A 15,547-nucleotide genomic window follows, 5' to 3' on the forward strand; every position below is an offset into this window, starting at 1 on the left:
CTTCCCCTTCTCTCCCCCTCTCTCTTTCTTCCCCCTTCTCTCCCCCCCTCTTTCTTCCCCTTCTCTCCCCCTCTCTTTCTTCCCCTTTCTTCCCTTTCTTCCCCTCTCCCCCTCTCTCTTTCTTCCCCTTCTCTCCCCCTCTCCCTTCTCTCCCCCTCCTTCTCTCCCCCTCAGGATGGTGGTGTCAGACTTCCGTCAGAACTCTGTGCAGTTCCATGGTCTCTGTGTGGCACCTGGCTCGCTCAGGGTCTCCTCACTCAGGTGAAACACCTCCATTGCGTCCAAGTTCCGACAGAAGTCTGACACCGCCGTCCTGAGGGAGAGAGAGGGAGAGAAGGGGGGAGATGGAGAAAGAGCGAGGGGGCGAGACAGACAGAGAGTAAAGGGAGAGAGAGGTTATTAATATATGAGAACAGGTGAAGTATGGAGGCACAAAGTGAGAGTCTATGAAGGTCCACTTCCCGGAACGCCTCGATCCTCCTTCTGAACCCTGTCCAGACGCTTCTGCCCCTCCTCACGGACAACTCCACTCAGGCCTTTGGACAAACACTTTGAGGAACCTGCCCCAAGCATGCACACACACACACACACACACGTACGCACAGGACATAGTCTTCACCTGAGGGAGTGGAGGAGTGGGGGGAGACAGAGTCGCCCAACCTGAAAACATATTTGACTATTAAACACAGGAAACCCAACACCGCTGTATGTGTGCAGGTTTTGGCTGGCGGCATTTGGACACTGTCGGCCTTGGTGTGCAGTCATGAATCTGAGTGTGAATTTGACAACAGTGCTTAGTATCCAGACGAGGGGGTAGTCTTACTTGTTCAATCCTGGTTACAGAGTAGGCATGACTGGACAGGATTCCAAACTCATTTCATTGCTCAAGGGGGCCCTGTGGGAAAATCAACCCCCACACACACACACACAACACATGTCAACCTTCACCTTATCGCACTCGTCGTATTGAAGTACTACAGACAAGTAAACACACACAGGTTTTCATTTTAATCCCAGAGATGGGCATCAACAAACTCCAACTAAATAGTTATTCGCCCATATCTCCTATATACAGGAGGGCAAATTCAACAACCCTTGACAGATAATGACAGCCTAATTAGGTGTGCTTAACGTCCTGAGGCTGACCTGGAAGTAAAAGCTGCCATTGTAACTCTCAGCGGGCGATGCATGGAGAGGGACGCCACCGCAGACAGGAACCAGCAGTCATCTAATCAACAGAGAGCAGAGGAGGACAGAGGAACAGGTAAAAGGTATATTATATATCACATTCACTTCACTGGGTAAGTAGTTTGATAATGGCCACCTGGCGTTTACTGTACAGTATGTCAGACATTCAATTCATTCATGATGTCAAAGCAATTCTGTACTCTTGGGTAGAACTATGGGAGACAATGGGAGAAAACTTTGGGTAATAAGGAAACAGATCAACTGCATCCCAGTTTATTGTGGTACTGCAATGGCTGGAAACAAGACTAAGGGCTCTATTCAATCAGTAAAGCTGAAGCGTTACATATTCCATAGTAGAATTGAAGGTCATTTCCCAGCAGACATATGCAGTGTGAATGCAGCCTCCAGCAAAGTGGGAACATTGCCTTTAAATTTCAATCACGCTGTAAAGCTGAACTTCTGCATTGCGGATTGAATAGGGCCCTAATATGTAAGGAGGCAAGTGAAAAGACACTGCGTCAGGCAACATACACATGGCATGTTCCACTTACTCAGAACTCGCTGACACACGTCTATCCACTATGATCTGTGCTGAAGGGCAGATATCCTGGGAGAAGGGAGAGAAAGCAAGACACAACATGCCTCTTAACAAACTTTTAGCTGAGTGTCCCCTTTACTGGGTAAGATGAAGTGGATAACAACATACCAGGGACATAAATCTACTCTGTTTACATATTCTAAAGTAGTGTAGAGACTTTAACCCACCGGTCCTCACTGTTGCTTTTATGATTTATGATTGACTGATCACTACTAGGCCTACCACAAATAAACTGAAAAAAGTGTCTAGATCTATGGTGACAAGCGTTTTTGACCCAAGACTCCATCTTCAATGGAGAGTAACAAAGTGAATACAACATGTATACAGTAGGCAAGGAGACCTTTGTGTCTTCTTGACAAAAAAAACAACCTAACAGACTTGGCTCTGTCCAGTCCAGGGATTGGATGTTCATAATGTATGGAAACATTGCCCAGGGTGGGTTTTTTTCCTTCACATTTAGCCATGACAGCTTGACAATTGGCTAAGCCTTCTGAAGATAACATCACTATGACCTAATCCTGCCCTAACACAGAAGTCTTCAATCCAGGGCCTGTATTCATAAAGTGTTGTGCTATGGCAGGGGTATTCAACTGTTACCCTACGAAGTCTGGAGCCTGTTGGTTTTCTGTTCTCTCTGATAATTCATAGAGCCATTTGCTGGTTCAATTTTGAACATGCACCTGTGGAACAGTCGTTAAGTAACAGCCTTAGGCATGCTGCTAAAGAATTGGAAAACCACCAAAATAAAGGCATGAGGACTGCAGATGTGGCCAGGGCAATAAATTGCAATGTCCGTACTGTGAGATGCCTAAGACAGCACTACAGGGAGACAGGACAGACAGCTGATCGTCCTTGCAGTGGCAGACCACATGTAACAACACCTGCACAGGATCGATACCTCTGAACGTCACACCTGCGGGACAGGAACAGGATGGCAATAGGCCGAGAGAGGCTGGACTGAGGGCTTGTAGGCCTGTTGTAAGGCAGGTCCTCACCAGACATCACTGGCAACAACGTTGCCTATGGGCACAAACCCACTGTCGCTGGACCAGACAGGACAGGCAAAAAGTGCTCTTCACTGACGAGTCGCGGTTTTGTCTCACCAGGGGTGATGGTCGGATTCGCGTTTATCATCGAAGGAATGAGCGTTACACCGAGGATACTCTGGAGCGGGATCGATTTGGAGGTGGAGGATCCGTCATGGTCTGGGGCAGTGTGTCACGGCATCATCGGACTGAGCTTGTTGTCATTGCAGGCAATCTCAACGCTGTGCGTTACAGGGAAGACACCCTCCTCCCTCATGTGGTACCCTTCCTGCAGGCTCATCCTGACATGACCCTCCAGCATGACAATGTCACCAGCCATACTGCTCGTTCTGTGCGTGATTTCCTGCAAGACAGGAATGTCAGTGTTCTGTCATGGCCAGCGAAGAGCCCAGATCTCAATCCCTCAGAGCAAGTCTGGAACCTGTTAGATCGGAGGGTGAGGGCTAGGGCCATTCTCCACAGAAATGTCCAGGAACTTGTAGGTGCCTTGGTAGAAGAGTGGGGTAACACCACACAGCAAGAACTGGTAAATATGGTGCAGTCCATGAGGAGGAGATGTACTGCAGTACTTAATGCAGTTGGTGGCCACACCAGATACTGACTGTTACTTTTAATTTTGACCCCGTCTTGTTCAGGGACACATTATTACATTTCTGTTAGTCACATGTCTGTGGAACTTGTTCAGTTTATGTCTCACTTGTTGAATCTTATGTTCATTCAATATTTACACGTTAAGTTTGCTGAAAATAAACACAGTTGACAGTGAGAGGATGTTTATTTTTTTCTGAGTTTATATGCATCTGTGGGTGTATTGTTATGTCTATTGTCAGTACATGCATGATTCTTAGCACGTCTATAAGACCTTGAAGATTAGTACAGTATATGACACACCCCTCAAAACCTGCATTTGTCATGCATTGAAAATAACTGTCCAGGTGAGACATCCGTCTACCCGTTGTCAACTACAAATACCTAGGTGTCTGGTTAGACTGTAAACTCTCCTTCCAGACTCACATCAAACATCTCCAATCCAATGTTAAATCTAGAATTGGCTTCCTATTTCACAACAAAGCATCCTTCACTCATGCTGCCAAACATACCCTTGTAAAACTGACCATCCTACCGATCCTTGACTTCGGCGATGTCATTTACAAAATAGCCTCCAATAGCCTACTCAATAAATTTGATGCAGTCTATCACAGTGCCATCCATTTGGTCAACAAAGCCCCGTATACTACCCACCAAACCAAGCCAAACCCACTGGCTCCAGGTCATCTACAAGACCCTGCTAGGTAAAATCCCCCCCACTTGTCTCAGCTCGCTGTCACCATAGCAGCACCCACCTGTAGCACGCGCTCCAGCAGGTATATCTCACTGGTCACCCCCAAAACCAATTCTTCCTTGGCCCACCTCTCCTTCCAGTTCTCTGCTGCCAATGACTGGAACGAACTACAAAAATCTCAAAGTGGAAACACTTATCTCCCTCACTAGCTTTAAGCACCAGCTTTCAGAGCAGCTCACAGATTACTGCACCTGTACATAGCCCATCTGTAATTTAACCCAAACAACTACCTCATCCCCTACTGTATTTATTTTGCACCCCATTATTTCTCTCTACTTTACACATTCTTCCACTGCAAATCTACCATTAGTGTTTTTCTTGCTATATTGTATTTACTTCGCCACCATGGCCTTTTTTTCTCCTTTACCTCCCTTATCTCACCTCATTTGCTCACATTGTATATGGACTTATTTTTCTACTGTATTATTGACTGTTTGTTTTACTCCATGTGTAACTGTGTTGTTGTATGTGTCGAACTGCTTTACTTTATCTTGGCCAGGTCGCAATTGTAAATGAGAACTTGTTTCTCAACTTGCCTACCTGGTTAAATAAAAGGTAAAATAAAATATATTTTTGCATTCTATCACTCAGTGTTTTGTGATTATACAACACAGTATGTCCAATGGTTTGATTCATACACTTATGTAAGAGATAGGTTTCCATTTAAATAGAGTATTTTCATTAATGAATTAGTACATTTTTTCAGCTTTAACTGTTATAACAATGTCATACTGAGGTCTTCCGTTGTTGCCTCCGCTGAACCTATTCGAGACCGGAGTCATTACTGTCGCAATTATTTCTGTATGTCCTTACAAAACTAATAGCCTGTTTGTTGTAGTTAAAACGGTGTGCAACGAAACCCTACAACTTTTTGAAAGCAATTGCTTTATCCACTTTTCCAGGAGTTACCGTTAACAACTTTTCTATCCATGAACAAATTTACCTTGTCAAATGGCCATACCCTTAATACTGCACAGTAGCTCACCTGTGCAGCTTCCCGAAAGTTGAGTCGCTTACGTGTGCACTTCGCAGTCCCATGATTGAGTCATTGCATGATACCCAAGTCATATAACCTAAACAAAATTATAAAACGCAACATGTAAAGTGTTGTACCCATGTTTCATGAGCTGAAATAAAAGATCCCATTAATGTTTCACATGCACAAAATGCTTATTTCTCTAAAAGTTTGAGCACAAATTTGTTTACATCCTGTTAGTGAATATTTCCTATTTAACAAGATAATTGATCCACCAGACAGTTGTGGCATATCAAGAAGCTGATTAAGCAGCATGATCATTACACAGGCGCACCTTGTGCTGGGGACATTAAAAGACCACTCCAAAATGTGCAGTTGTCACAACACAATGCCACAGATGTCTCAAGTTGAGGGTGTGTGCAATTTGCATGCTGACTGCAGGAAGTCCACCAGAGGTGTTGCCAGAGAATTTAATGTTCGTTTTTCTACCATAAGCCGCCTCCCAACATCCTGTTAAAGAATTTGGCAGTACGTTCAACCAGCATCACAACCACTGAAGAGGAATGGGCCAACATTCCACAATCAACAGCCTGATCAACTCTATGCGAAGGAGATGTTGCGCTGCATGAGGGAAATGGTGGTCCCACCAGATACGGACAGGTTCTGATCCACGCCTTTACTTTTTGTTTTGAGTATCTTTGACCAACACATCTGTATTCCCAGTCGTGAAACCTATAGTTTAGGGCCTATTGAATTGATTTCAATTAACTGATGTCCTTATTTGAACTGTAACTCAGTAAAATCTTTGAAATTGTTGCATTTATATTTTTGTTCAGTATAACTTTTTTCATAAAATAGACTAAGGAATGTTTTGTGTGAAGTTGTGACAAATGATAATTCGGCCTCGCATGCAAAAATGTAGATGATTTGTCACCACACTCAGAACAGGCGTGAAGAGGATACAGACAGTGTTAATTTACTGACATGCCAAGTCAAAGATTAAATAGCACTCTCCTTAGGCACACCCACATCTTATCACTAGGTTAAAAAAAATTACAAATCCCATCCTGGAATGGACTTAAAAAATGTTAACATCACAGAGTAGTTCAATGTAGTCAGTGAAAAGATCAGCACACTTTGGGCCTGCGTATGAATGGATAATTAACATTTATTGTGAAACGCTGGTTTGTGGTATATGTACTTCTGTCTGGTTGAATTTTGGTGCATTCGGAGTGTTTGTGCCGATGTGTCTGGATATCACTGAGATGTGGCCATGATGCTGGATACACCTGTGGAAGAGGGACAGAAACAAAGGAAAACACAGGAGAGTAAAGGGGGAAAGGAAGACAGAGGAGAGCAGGAGGGGAAAAAAAGGAAAGAATGTCAACAAAATTGTATTTCCATGAAAAGTCTTAGGTTACATAAAGCTACACTGACAAGGGGGAGAGGGTGGAAGGAAGTTGAACTTTGAAAATGTATGCTAAAAGTGACTACAGACAGACAAAGAGACATCACTGGACACCAGCAAACAAGACAAGGAAACACTCACTCTCAAAGTCAATCTTTTCAACAATGTTCTTGGGCTTGACACTCTCCTCCTGGTTAAAGATGAAGATCTGCCCTTCCTCGTTCTCCGTCCACCCGTACTTGCTCATCCACACCTTAACCTGTGTGTCTGTATGGGGATCAGGAAGTCAACAAAGCAGGGGGAAGTGGGATATGACTTAGATAATTAACACTGTAGTCACAAAGAAAGGAAATCAATAGGACAGCACTCTCCAAAAGATATACATTTGAAATGAATGGCCTTACCAAGGGGGTCACCCAGCATCTCAGCCAGAAGTCGATGCTCAATGTTCTGGTATGTGATTCCAACCACATGGCAGATGACTGTGGAGAGAGCAGCAGTTAAACAAGCCATCACGTTAATTGCAATATTATGCAGTCGGCAACTAAACTTGATTTCCAAATATTCTACTCACACTTGCGCACGGAGTCCTCAAAGCCTGTGATGCCGTCAATGAATTCCCTGTTCTCCTCCAGACTGGACTGAGTGACAGACAAAGGAATGAGTACCATACAATCAGAACTGGAGGTCACATTTCATATAGATGTAATGAAGTCAGGATAGGGGTTGTCTATTAGCACAGCCATCCATTTCCAGTTCAAGTCACAATGTACAGTCATGCCTGAACCTCAACATTCTGATTGGAACTGCTCCATGGGGTGGCAGGGTAGCCTAGTGGTTAGAGCATTGGACTAGTAACCAAAAGGATGCAAGTTCGAATCCCCGATTCTGACAAGGTACAAATCGGTTGTTCCGCCCCTGAACAGGCTGTTCCTAGGCCGTCATTCATATTTTCAATTTGTTCTTAACTGACTTGCCTAGTTAAAAGGTAAAAGGATGATCCCAAAAATGATCTAACAATGACTGGAAAGTTGAGTGAAATGAGCAGGGCAAAAGGCTGGTGAAACAAAAAGTATTGTGTATACCCAGAAGGATTGGAAATGGCAGGTCTCCAGGAGGTTCCCCAGGTACAGGATCTGCCTAATGGGGCGCTCCTCCTGCTGCTTCACGCTAGTCAAGGAAAGCGCAAACTGGCCACATAAGACTAATGTCCACACCATTACTTCAACACAAACCCCAGGAATCAACAATCAACCAAAACAAATTATAGGCTTGGGCAGTATACAAATTGCCATACTTTCATATTGACCTTGTGCAATTCTCTAATACCAGCACTGAACACAAGGGGCGCTATTTTCAAACCCCAATGAGCCTTTGTAAATCGGGAGGATAGCAATGATAACAAGTACATGTAATATCCCATAGATAACGCGAATGAGTGCTTTGCAAACATATTATACTTTAAAAATAAAAAACATTACACATATATACATTTCACCTTTATTTAACCAGGTAGGCCAGTTAAAAACAAGTTCTCATTTACAACTACGACCTGACCAAGATAAAGCAAAGCAGTGCGACAAAAAGTGTTACACAAACAAACATACAGTCGATAACACAATAGAAAAGAAAATTATAAATATCTATGTACAGTGTGTGCAAATGTAAAAGAGTAGGGAGGTAGGCAATAAATAGGCCACAGGCAAATTATCATCCATTTATCATTAATACTGGAGTGATAGATGTACAGGGATGCAAAAGAGCAAGAGGGTAAGTAATAATATGGGGATGAGGTAGTCGGGTGTGACATTTACAGATGGGCTGTGTACAGGTACAGTGATCGGTATACTGCTCTGACAGATGATGTTTAAAGTTAGAGGGAGATAAGACTCCAGCTTCAGAGATTTTTGCAACTCGTTCCAGTTAATGGCAGCAGAGAACTGGAAGGAAAGGCGGCCAAAGGAAGTCTTGGCTTTGGGGTTGACCAGTGCAATATACCCGAGTTGAGATAAGGTGGGACTTTACCTAGCAAAGACTTATAGATGACCTGGAGCCAGTGGGTTTGGTGACGGATATGTAGTGAGGGCCAGCAGTGGTGGGTAGTAAATGGAGCTATGGTGACAAAACAGATGGCACTGTGATAGACTGCATTCAATTTGCTTGAGTAGAGTGGAGGCTATTTTGCAAATGACATTGCCGAAGTCAAGGATCGGCAGGATAGTCAGTTTTACGAGTGTATGTTTGCCAGCATGAGTGAAGGAGGCTTCGTTGCGAAATAGGAAGCTGATTCTAGATTTAATTTTGGATTGGAGATGCTTAATGGGTGTCAGGAAGGAGAGTTTACAGTCTAACCAGACACCTAGGTATTGGTAGTTGTCCACATATTCTAGGTCAAAACCGTCCAGAGTAGTGATACTAGTCAGGCAGGAGGGTGCGGGCAGCGATCGGTTGCAGAGCATGCACTTAGTTTTACTACCATTTAAAAGCAGTTGGAGGCCAAGGAATGAGTGTTGTATGGCGCTGAAGCTTGTTTGGAGGTTTGTTAGCACACAGTGTCCAAACAAGGGCCAGATGTATACAGAATGGTGTCGTTTGCATAGAATCACCAGCAGCAAGAGCAACATCATTGATATATACAGAGAAAAGAGTCAGCCCGAGAATTGAACCCTGTGGCACCCACATAGACTGCCAGAGGTCTGGACAACAGGCCCTCCGATTTGACACACTGAACTCTAAGAAGTAGTTGGTGAACCAGGCGAGGCAGTCATTTGAGAAACCAAGCTAGTTAGCAGGATAGCTTCTGAAGGGGGGTTCCGGTTCTCAAGTATAAAAATAGCAGATCCGTACCACATTGTGTGAGGCGTGTTGCAGGAGTGTATGTTCAGTCCGTAGATGGAAATTATAAATACATACACACAGGACAAGACAATCAAGACAGACATCCCACAGCGATGCCATCTTGGAACAGTCTCTGATCTAAAGTATTTGCAGGACAGACATCCCAGCTCATAAAGTTATACAAGCAACAAAAAAAGCAACAGTTTTTTGCAAGCACAAAACAAATATTGACAGCAAATATTGATCCAGGAGGGGATTATCTGCTGTTACCAAACAAAATCCACTTAGCTAACTAGCTTTTTTTTATATTGAATTTATTTAACTAGGCAAATCTGTTAAGAACAAATTCTTATTTCCACCGGACGACGCTGGGCCAATTGTGCGCCGCCCTTTTGGACTCCCAATCATGGCTGGCTTTGATACAGCCTGGAATCGAACCATGGTCTGTAGTGACGCCTCTAGCACGGAGATGCAGTGCCTTAGACCGCTGCGCAACTCGGAAGCCCAAGTTTATAAACCAAATGCACAACTAGAACATTTAGCCAATTTTAGACAGTTGACTTAATAGTTAAGATGGGGCAGCAGGGTAGCCTAGTGGTTAGAGCGTTGGACTAGTAACCGGAAGGTTGCAAGTTCAAATCCCCGAGCTGACAAGGTACAAATCTGTCGTTCTGCCCCTGAACAGGCAGTTAACCCACTGTTCCTAGGCAGTCATTGAAAATAAGAAGTTGTTCTTAACTGACTTGCCTGGTAAAATAAAAAGATATCTAGCTAGCAAACATGTAGTTGTGAATTCCATACTGTAACTAGATCAGCTGTCATGTGCTGTACAACAGCAATTGACTCTCAAGGCTCCAGTCCCTCATCATTGTGTAATTGTAAAACAAACAAACTACCAGTAAGTTTCATATTCAAATAAAACATTTCAAAAGAAATAGTTAACAGCATTGAAAAAAAACATACCGTAGGCATTTCCAAATACTCTGGGAATACAGTATACCTTAAACCACTGTTCCTAGGCTGTCATTGTAAATATCAATATGTTCTTAACCGACTTGCCTAGTTAAATAAAATACCGCCTAAATGATTGTCAATGTTTTTAATGAGAGGGAGTACAGAAGTGGACAAATTGTACTTGTTGCAGAATTATACTGAGCACCAAAAGGATACGTGTGTCTGATCAATCATGCACTTGCACAGAGTAAAGTCTGTGTGTGGTAAGTTGGTCAGGGCCTTGAGCAGAATCTGCGACGTCACTGTGACCTGGAAGTAGGCAGGGTTGAACTGGTACCTGCAGGAACAAGAACAGCATCGCTTACTGATATAGCCATGAGTGGTGTTCTGCTAGCCCAAGAATCATAGTTAGACTGGCAGCCAAAATATGCAATCTACATGTGAATCAGTTCACAATTACGATAATGTTCTAGAAACAAAGCCCTATACCTTCAGATCACATCAAAATAATTTCACAAATGCTAAAATACACACTTACTGTACACTGCCTCTTGAAGCTAGGGGGCACTATTTTTTATTTTTGGACATTCCCAAAGTAAACTTCCTATTTCTCAGGACCAGATGCTAGAATATGCATATAATTGACAGCTTAGGATAGAAAAAAAAACTCTAAAGTTTCCAAAACTGTAAAAATATTGTCTGTGAGTATAACAGAACTGACATTGCAGGTGAAAGCCTGAGAAAAATCCAATCAGGACGTCACTCTTATTTTGAAACCCCTGTCTTTCTATGCATCACTATTGCCCATTGAAAGGGATATCAACCAGATTCCTTTTTCTGTGGCTTCCCTAAGGCGTCTACAGCCTTTAGACGTAGTTTCAGGCCTTTATTTTGAAGAATGAGCATAAACATCCACATAAGTGGTCAGTTGTTGGCTCTGTGTGATTTTTGCGCAAAACAGAGACGTAGCCATTTTTCCTCCCGGTCCTAGTGAAAAGCCAACTGTCCCGGTTGATATATTATCGAATAGATATTTGAAAAACACCTTGAGGATTGATTATAAAAAACCTTTAACATGTTTGTCGATATTATGGATATAATTTGGAATTTTTGTCTGCGTTGTCGTGACCGCTATTTCCACTGGATTCCTAGGCATAACGCATCAAACTAACAGAGGTATTTGGATTTAAAAACATCTTTATGGAACATCTGCTGTCTAACTGGGAGTCTCGTGAGTGAAAACATCCGAAGCTCAAAGGTAAACGATTAATTTGATTGCTTTTCTGATTTTCGTGACCAAGTTACCTGCCGCTAGGTGTACATAATGTTTTGCAGGTATATCGATAAACTTAAACACTTGTATTGTTTTCACTGTAAAGCATAATTTCAGAATCTGAGACGACAGGGTGATTAACACAGCTTAGCCTTTTGTTTCGCTATATTTCACTTGTGATTTCATGAATATGAATATTTTCTAGTAAGATTGTTTGACCGTTGCGCTATGCTATTTAGCGTAGTTGATGACAATTATCCCGGATCCGGGATGGTGGTTCCAAGATTAAGCTACTTTATCACAGTAGCAGCCAACATTATTTTTCAGTAACAAAACGTTTCTGCCGGACTTCTTCAGTTACACACAGGTGTTGGGAGCATGCTAGATAGTAGGGATGTGCATCTCTCCTTACAAGCATGATTCAATACACATCTAAATACATGCACTCCGACACAGGAACAATACTAGGTTTGAACCGATTCTGTGAGATTTGATTAGTGGAACGGGAAGCGATGCACTAACAAATATTGCATGAACACATTCATTTTCCATTCTAAATTAATATGGAGCTCAGGAATTAGATCCGTCTGACCTGACTCTTCTGAGAAGCCCTGTGTGTTTGTGTGTGAAATGTAGTGTGAGCTGAGCCATAAGGCAGACCGAACATATACCACTGTTCCTGTAAAAATTAACCCAAAATGCACTGACTGTTTCAATATTTCATACGGTGAACCTGGCAATCGAAAAGCCCCAATCAACAGTTAGATGCGTGAGCAGTTGTGTCCACTCCTTTACCCTACACAGCTCCACTGGTAAATCACTATTTTCTACAGCTTATTTGGTAACAACGACCCAGAAAATTACATTAGTTGTCAAATTAATAAAGCTTATGATTTAATATTGCAAAAAGCCTTTTTACAAAAATCTGAACGCTGAAGGTGACTCGGAGATGTAGTCTACGAATATTAGCAGTGTAAAACCAGCTCATTGTCGCGAGCAGCTGCATCTCTCGCACTGTACACAGTTATCTGCCTTGTAAGATCAATGTCATACATGCCTAACAGTTTGATAGGTTGAAGGAGAGGACGCATCAAATCAGTCACAACAGATTTGAGGATTTTGGGAATAAGGCATTTTTTATTTGAATCGGGTTTCTTGCCGATGGATGTTCCATTTGGATCGATTTGGGCCCCCGCAGACTGATGCACCTTAAACATTTGAACCGGCGACTTATGATTATCAGTGTACCGTTACATCACTACTAGATAGCTAATTAGCACAGGTGGTCAACCTCTGTCTTGTGAAAACACGCAAACGCAATGTTATATGGAGATATGGTCGTGTGGGAACCCTATCAAGGTGTATCAATTTAACATTTTTGTTTTTGAAAATTATTTATTGTTGATATGAAAGATAAGTTCCTTATGCTTCCAAAACCGTGACGCCTGCTCATTTTCTTATTGAGCGCAGGGGCTCTTTTTAACAAAACTCCCCTGTACAGAAGAAGCCTTTGTCCAATGACTCTTGTGTAATGGAACTGAGAGTCATGATCAAGGGCTACCTACCAACTAGCAAGAAAATGGAACTACATAAGTGAACTATTTTTTACAGGCCTAACCAATGTGACAGTAGTCAGTCAGCAGTAGAGTGACTCACAATTTGAGAATAGCTAAATTGGCCTCTAGGTCATAGGCATTTTCTTTAACTTGTGTTTCCACGTAGCGTTCCAATGTTGCCAGGTTCTCTGGGTTGTATCTGAAAGAGATCATAAACAATGTAACATTAAGGGCATGTGTAAAATTGAAACTTTACTCTGTCCCCTCGCACCTACCCGGGCTCGAACCAGGGACCCTCTGCACACAGACAAGTCACCATCGAAGCATCGTTACCCATCGCTCCACAAAAGCCGCGGCCCTTACGGAGCAAGGGGAACCACTACTTCAAGGTCTCAAAGAGACTGACGTCACCGATTGAAACGATATTAGCGCGCACCACCGCTAACTAGCTCGCCATTTCACATCGGTTAAACATGGATTCAGATAGCCGACACAGCTAGCAAACTAACTACTTAAACTACAACAAGGTGTGCAAAAACTTGCAGTGATACAATCAATCTGCCTTTACAACCAACCAGCTGTTAAAGGATGTTGTTGTGCGGTTAAACGTTTACTTAAAGTTCACCGGTACAAGCAGTTGTACCTTGCTAGCTAACGTGTACAAGTAACATTAGGTAAACCAAAGGTTTGTGACATCTGCACGTCGTTAGATATGTCTAATAAATTAAACAGAACCAACTTTCTGCATAATTTCAAACAATCACATGTTGCTAGCATTACGTAGCAGCAGGTAGGTAGCAGACTGAATGGCCTAGCTAAGCTAGTATTTATCAAACAAGTCTCCATACCTATCAATTCCTCGTAAGAGCTTTCCCACGTTAGCTCTCATCTGCTCGAATGATGCCGCCATTTGGTCCAAACTCTTATTGCGGTCTTTTTGATTGTAAAATCTAAGACATCCGCACGTGGACCGAAAAGAGAGCCCGCGGAGGGTGAAAAAGACGGAAAGGGCTGTGGTGACGTGAACGGGAAGTTGGATTACTGACGGACCACAGGACATGTCTCTGAAACATGCATTGGAGACAGCCTAATTCAACAGATCAGTATGTTTCATTTGTGAGCATATAGACGAATGGCTAAATATATGCACTATATTATAATCGACAAACGTTTCGAATGGCGTGAATGTACCGTGGAGCGTAAACGTGATGGAACCACATTGGTTCAAATGACTTTGGTTCCTACACAAACAAAATGACAGATGCATGGTAATTTTACTGCCTTTTATTGTTGTGCTGGAGTATGAACTGGGAAGATAAATATGTTGGTTGCTGTAAAATCAGTAGATCTATTATTGTTTTCACGTTGTAATATGCTCTATAGTTAAAGTTGTGGTAATTAGCGAACTAATTTACCCCTAGAGCAGGGATCAGCAACTAGATTCATCCGCTGGCCGATTTTCTTCTTGAGCGAATGGTGTGGGGGTCCGGAACATAAATCATTTGTAGACTGCAATTTGACCGCAATAATCCCAAACATATAATATTTGACAAAAACATAATTTACGATCACATGTTGCTCTCTATTTTGCGTGAAAATACTTGGGAACATTTTTCCAAAATTAATGGACCTCAACTTTACAGAAATGCTTTGTCGAGATCGGCGTGGAAGAACCTCAACCCCATCGAACACCTTTGGGATGAATTGGAACTCCGACTACGAGCCAGGCCTAATCACCCAACATCAGTGCCCGTCCTCACTAATGCTCTTGTGGCTGAATGGAATTGAGTGGAAAGCCTTCCCAGAAGAGTGGAGGCTGTTATAGCAGCAAAAGGGGACCAACTCCATATTAATGCCCATGATTTTGAAATGAGATGTTCCACTAGCATACTTTAGTGTATGTCTAACACCAGTGGGTGTTTGTGCTATGGCTTTTGACAGACACACTGTGGGCTTGCTTGTATGATCAGACAGGGGGTGGCAAAGACCAGGCAGGGGGCAGGGTGTTAAATGTCATACTTTTCTATATTTATGATATGTGACAACTAATGCAAAATGTGTGCACTCACTCATCTACAACACAATAGTTAATTGAACGGTTACCTGGACTACAGTGCATTCTGAAAATATTCAGAACCCTTCTCTTTTTCTACATTTTGTTACATTACAGCCTTATTCTAAAATTGATTAAATAAAATCTTCATCAATCTACACACAACACCCCATAGTGACAAAGCGAAAACAGGTTGACATTTTTGCAAATGTATATAAATTTAAAAAAATACCTTATTCACATAAGTATTCATACCCTTTGCTATGAGATTCGAAATTGAGCTCAAGTGCATCCTGTTTCCATTGATCATCCTTG

At 42.5% G+C, this 15,547-nt stretch overlaps 1 protein-coding gene and 1 long non-coding RNA gene across 2 annotated transcripts; both read right to left on the minus strand.

Moving 5' to 3' along the window:
- Window positions 1–148: 148 nt before the first annotated feature.
- LOC112265292 lies at window positions 149–5,495 on the minus strand. Its single transcript, XR_002955752.2, has 6 exons — window positions 5,160–5,495; window positions 1,740–1,795; window positions 1,147–1,228; window positions 824–895; window positions 620–660; window positions 149–313 (listed from the first exon to the last, which is right to left on the minus strand). It is a non-coding gene; the product is annotated as an uncharacterized LOC112265292 (long non-coding RNA).
- Window positions 5,496–6,298: 803 nt separating this feature from the next.
- On the minus strand, window positions 6,299–14,203 carry LOC112265293 (eukaryotic translation initiation factor 3 subunit K). The gene is made up of 8 exons (XM_024442445.2): window positions 14,028–14,203; window positions 13,280–13,378; window positions 10,567–10,687; window positions 7,644–7,721; window positions 7,133–7,199; window positions 6,963–7,040; window positions 6,700–6,825; window positions 6,299–6,439 (listed from the first exon to the last, which is right to left on the minus strand). Exons 1-8 carry the CDS (start codon window positions 14,087–14,089, stop codon window positions 6,408–6,410), a joined length of 663 nt encoding a protein of 220 aa, XP_024298213.1. The 5' UTR covers window positions 14,090–14,203; the 3' UTR covers window positions 6,299–6,407.
- Window positions 14,204–15,547: the final 1,344 nt, after the last annotated feature.

The sequence above is a fragment of the Oncorhynchus tshawytscha genome, linkage group LG13 (assembly GCF_018296145.1).
Source record: "Oncorhynchus tshawytscha isolate Ot180627B linkage group LG13, Otsh_v2.0, whole genome shotgun sequence".
NCBI classification, from domain to species: domain Eukaryota; kingdom Metazoa; phylum Chordata; class Actinopteri; order Salmoniformes; family Salmonidae; genus Oncorhynchus; species Oncorhynchus tshawytscha.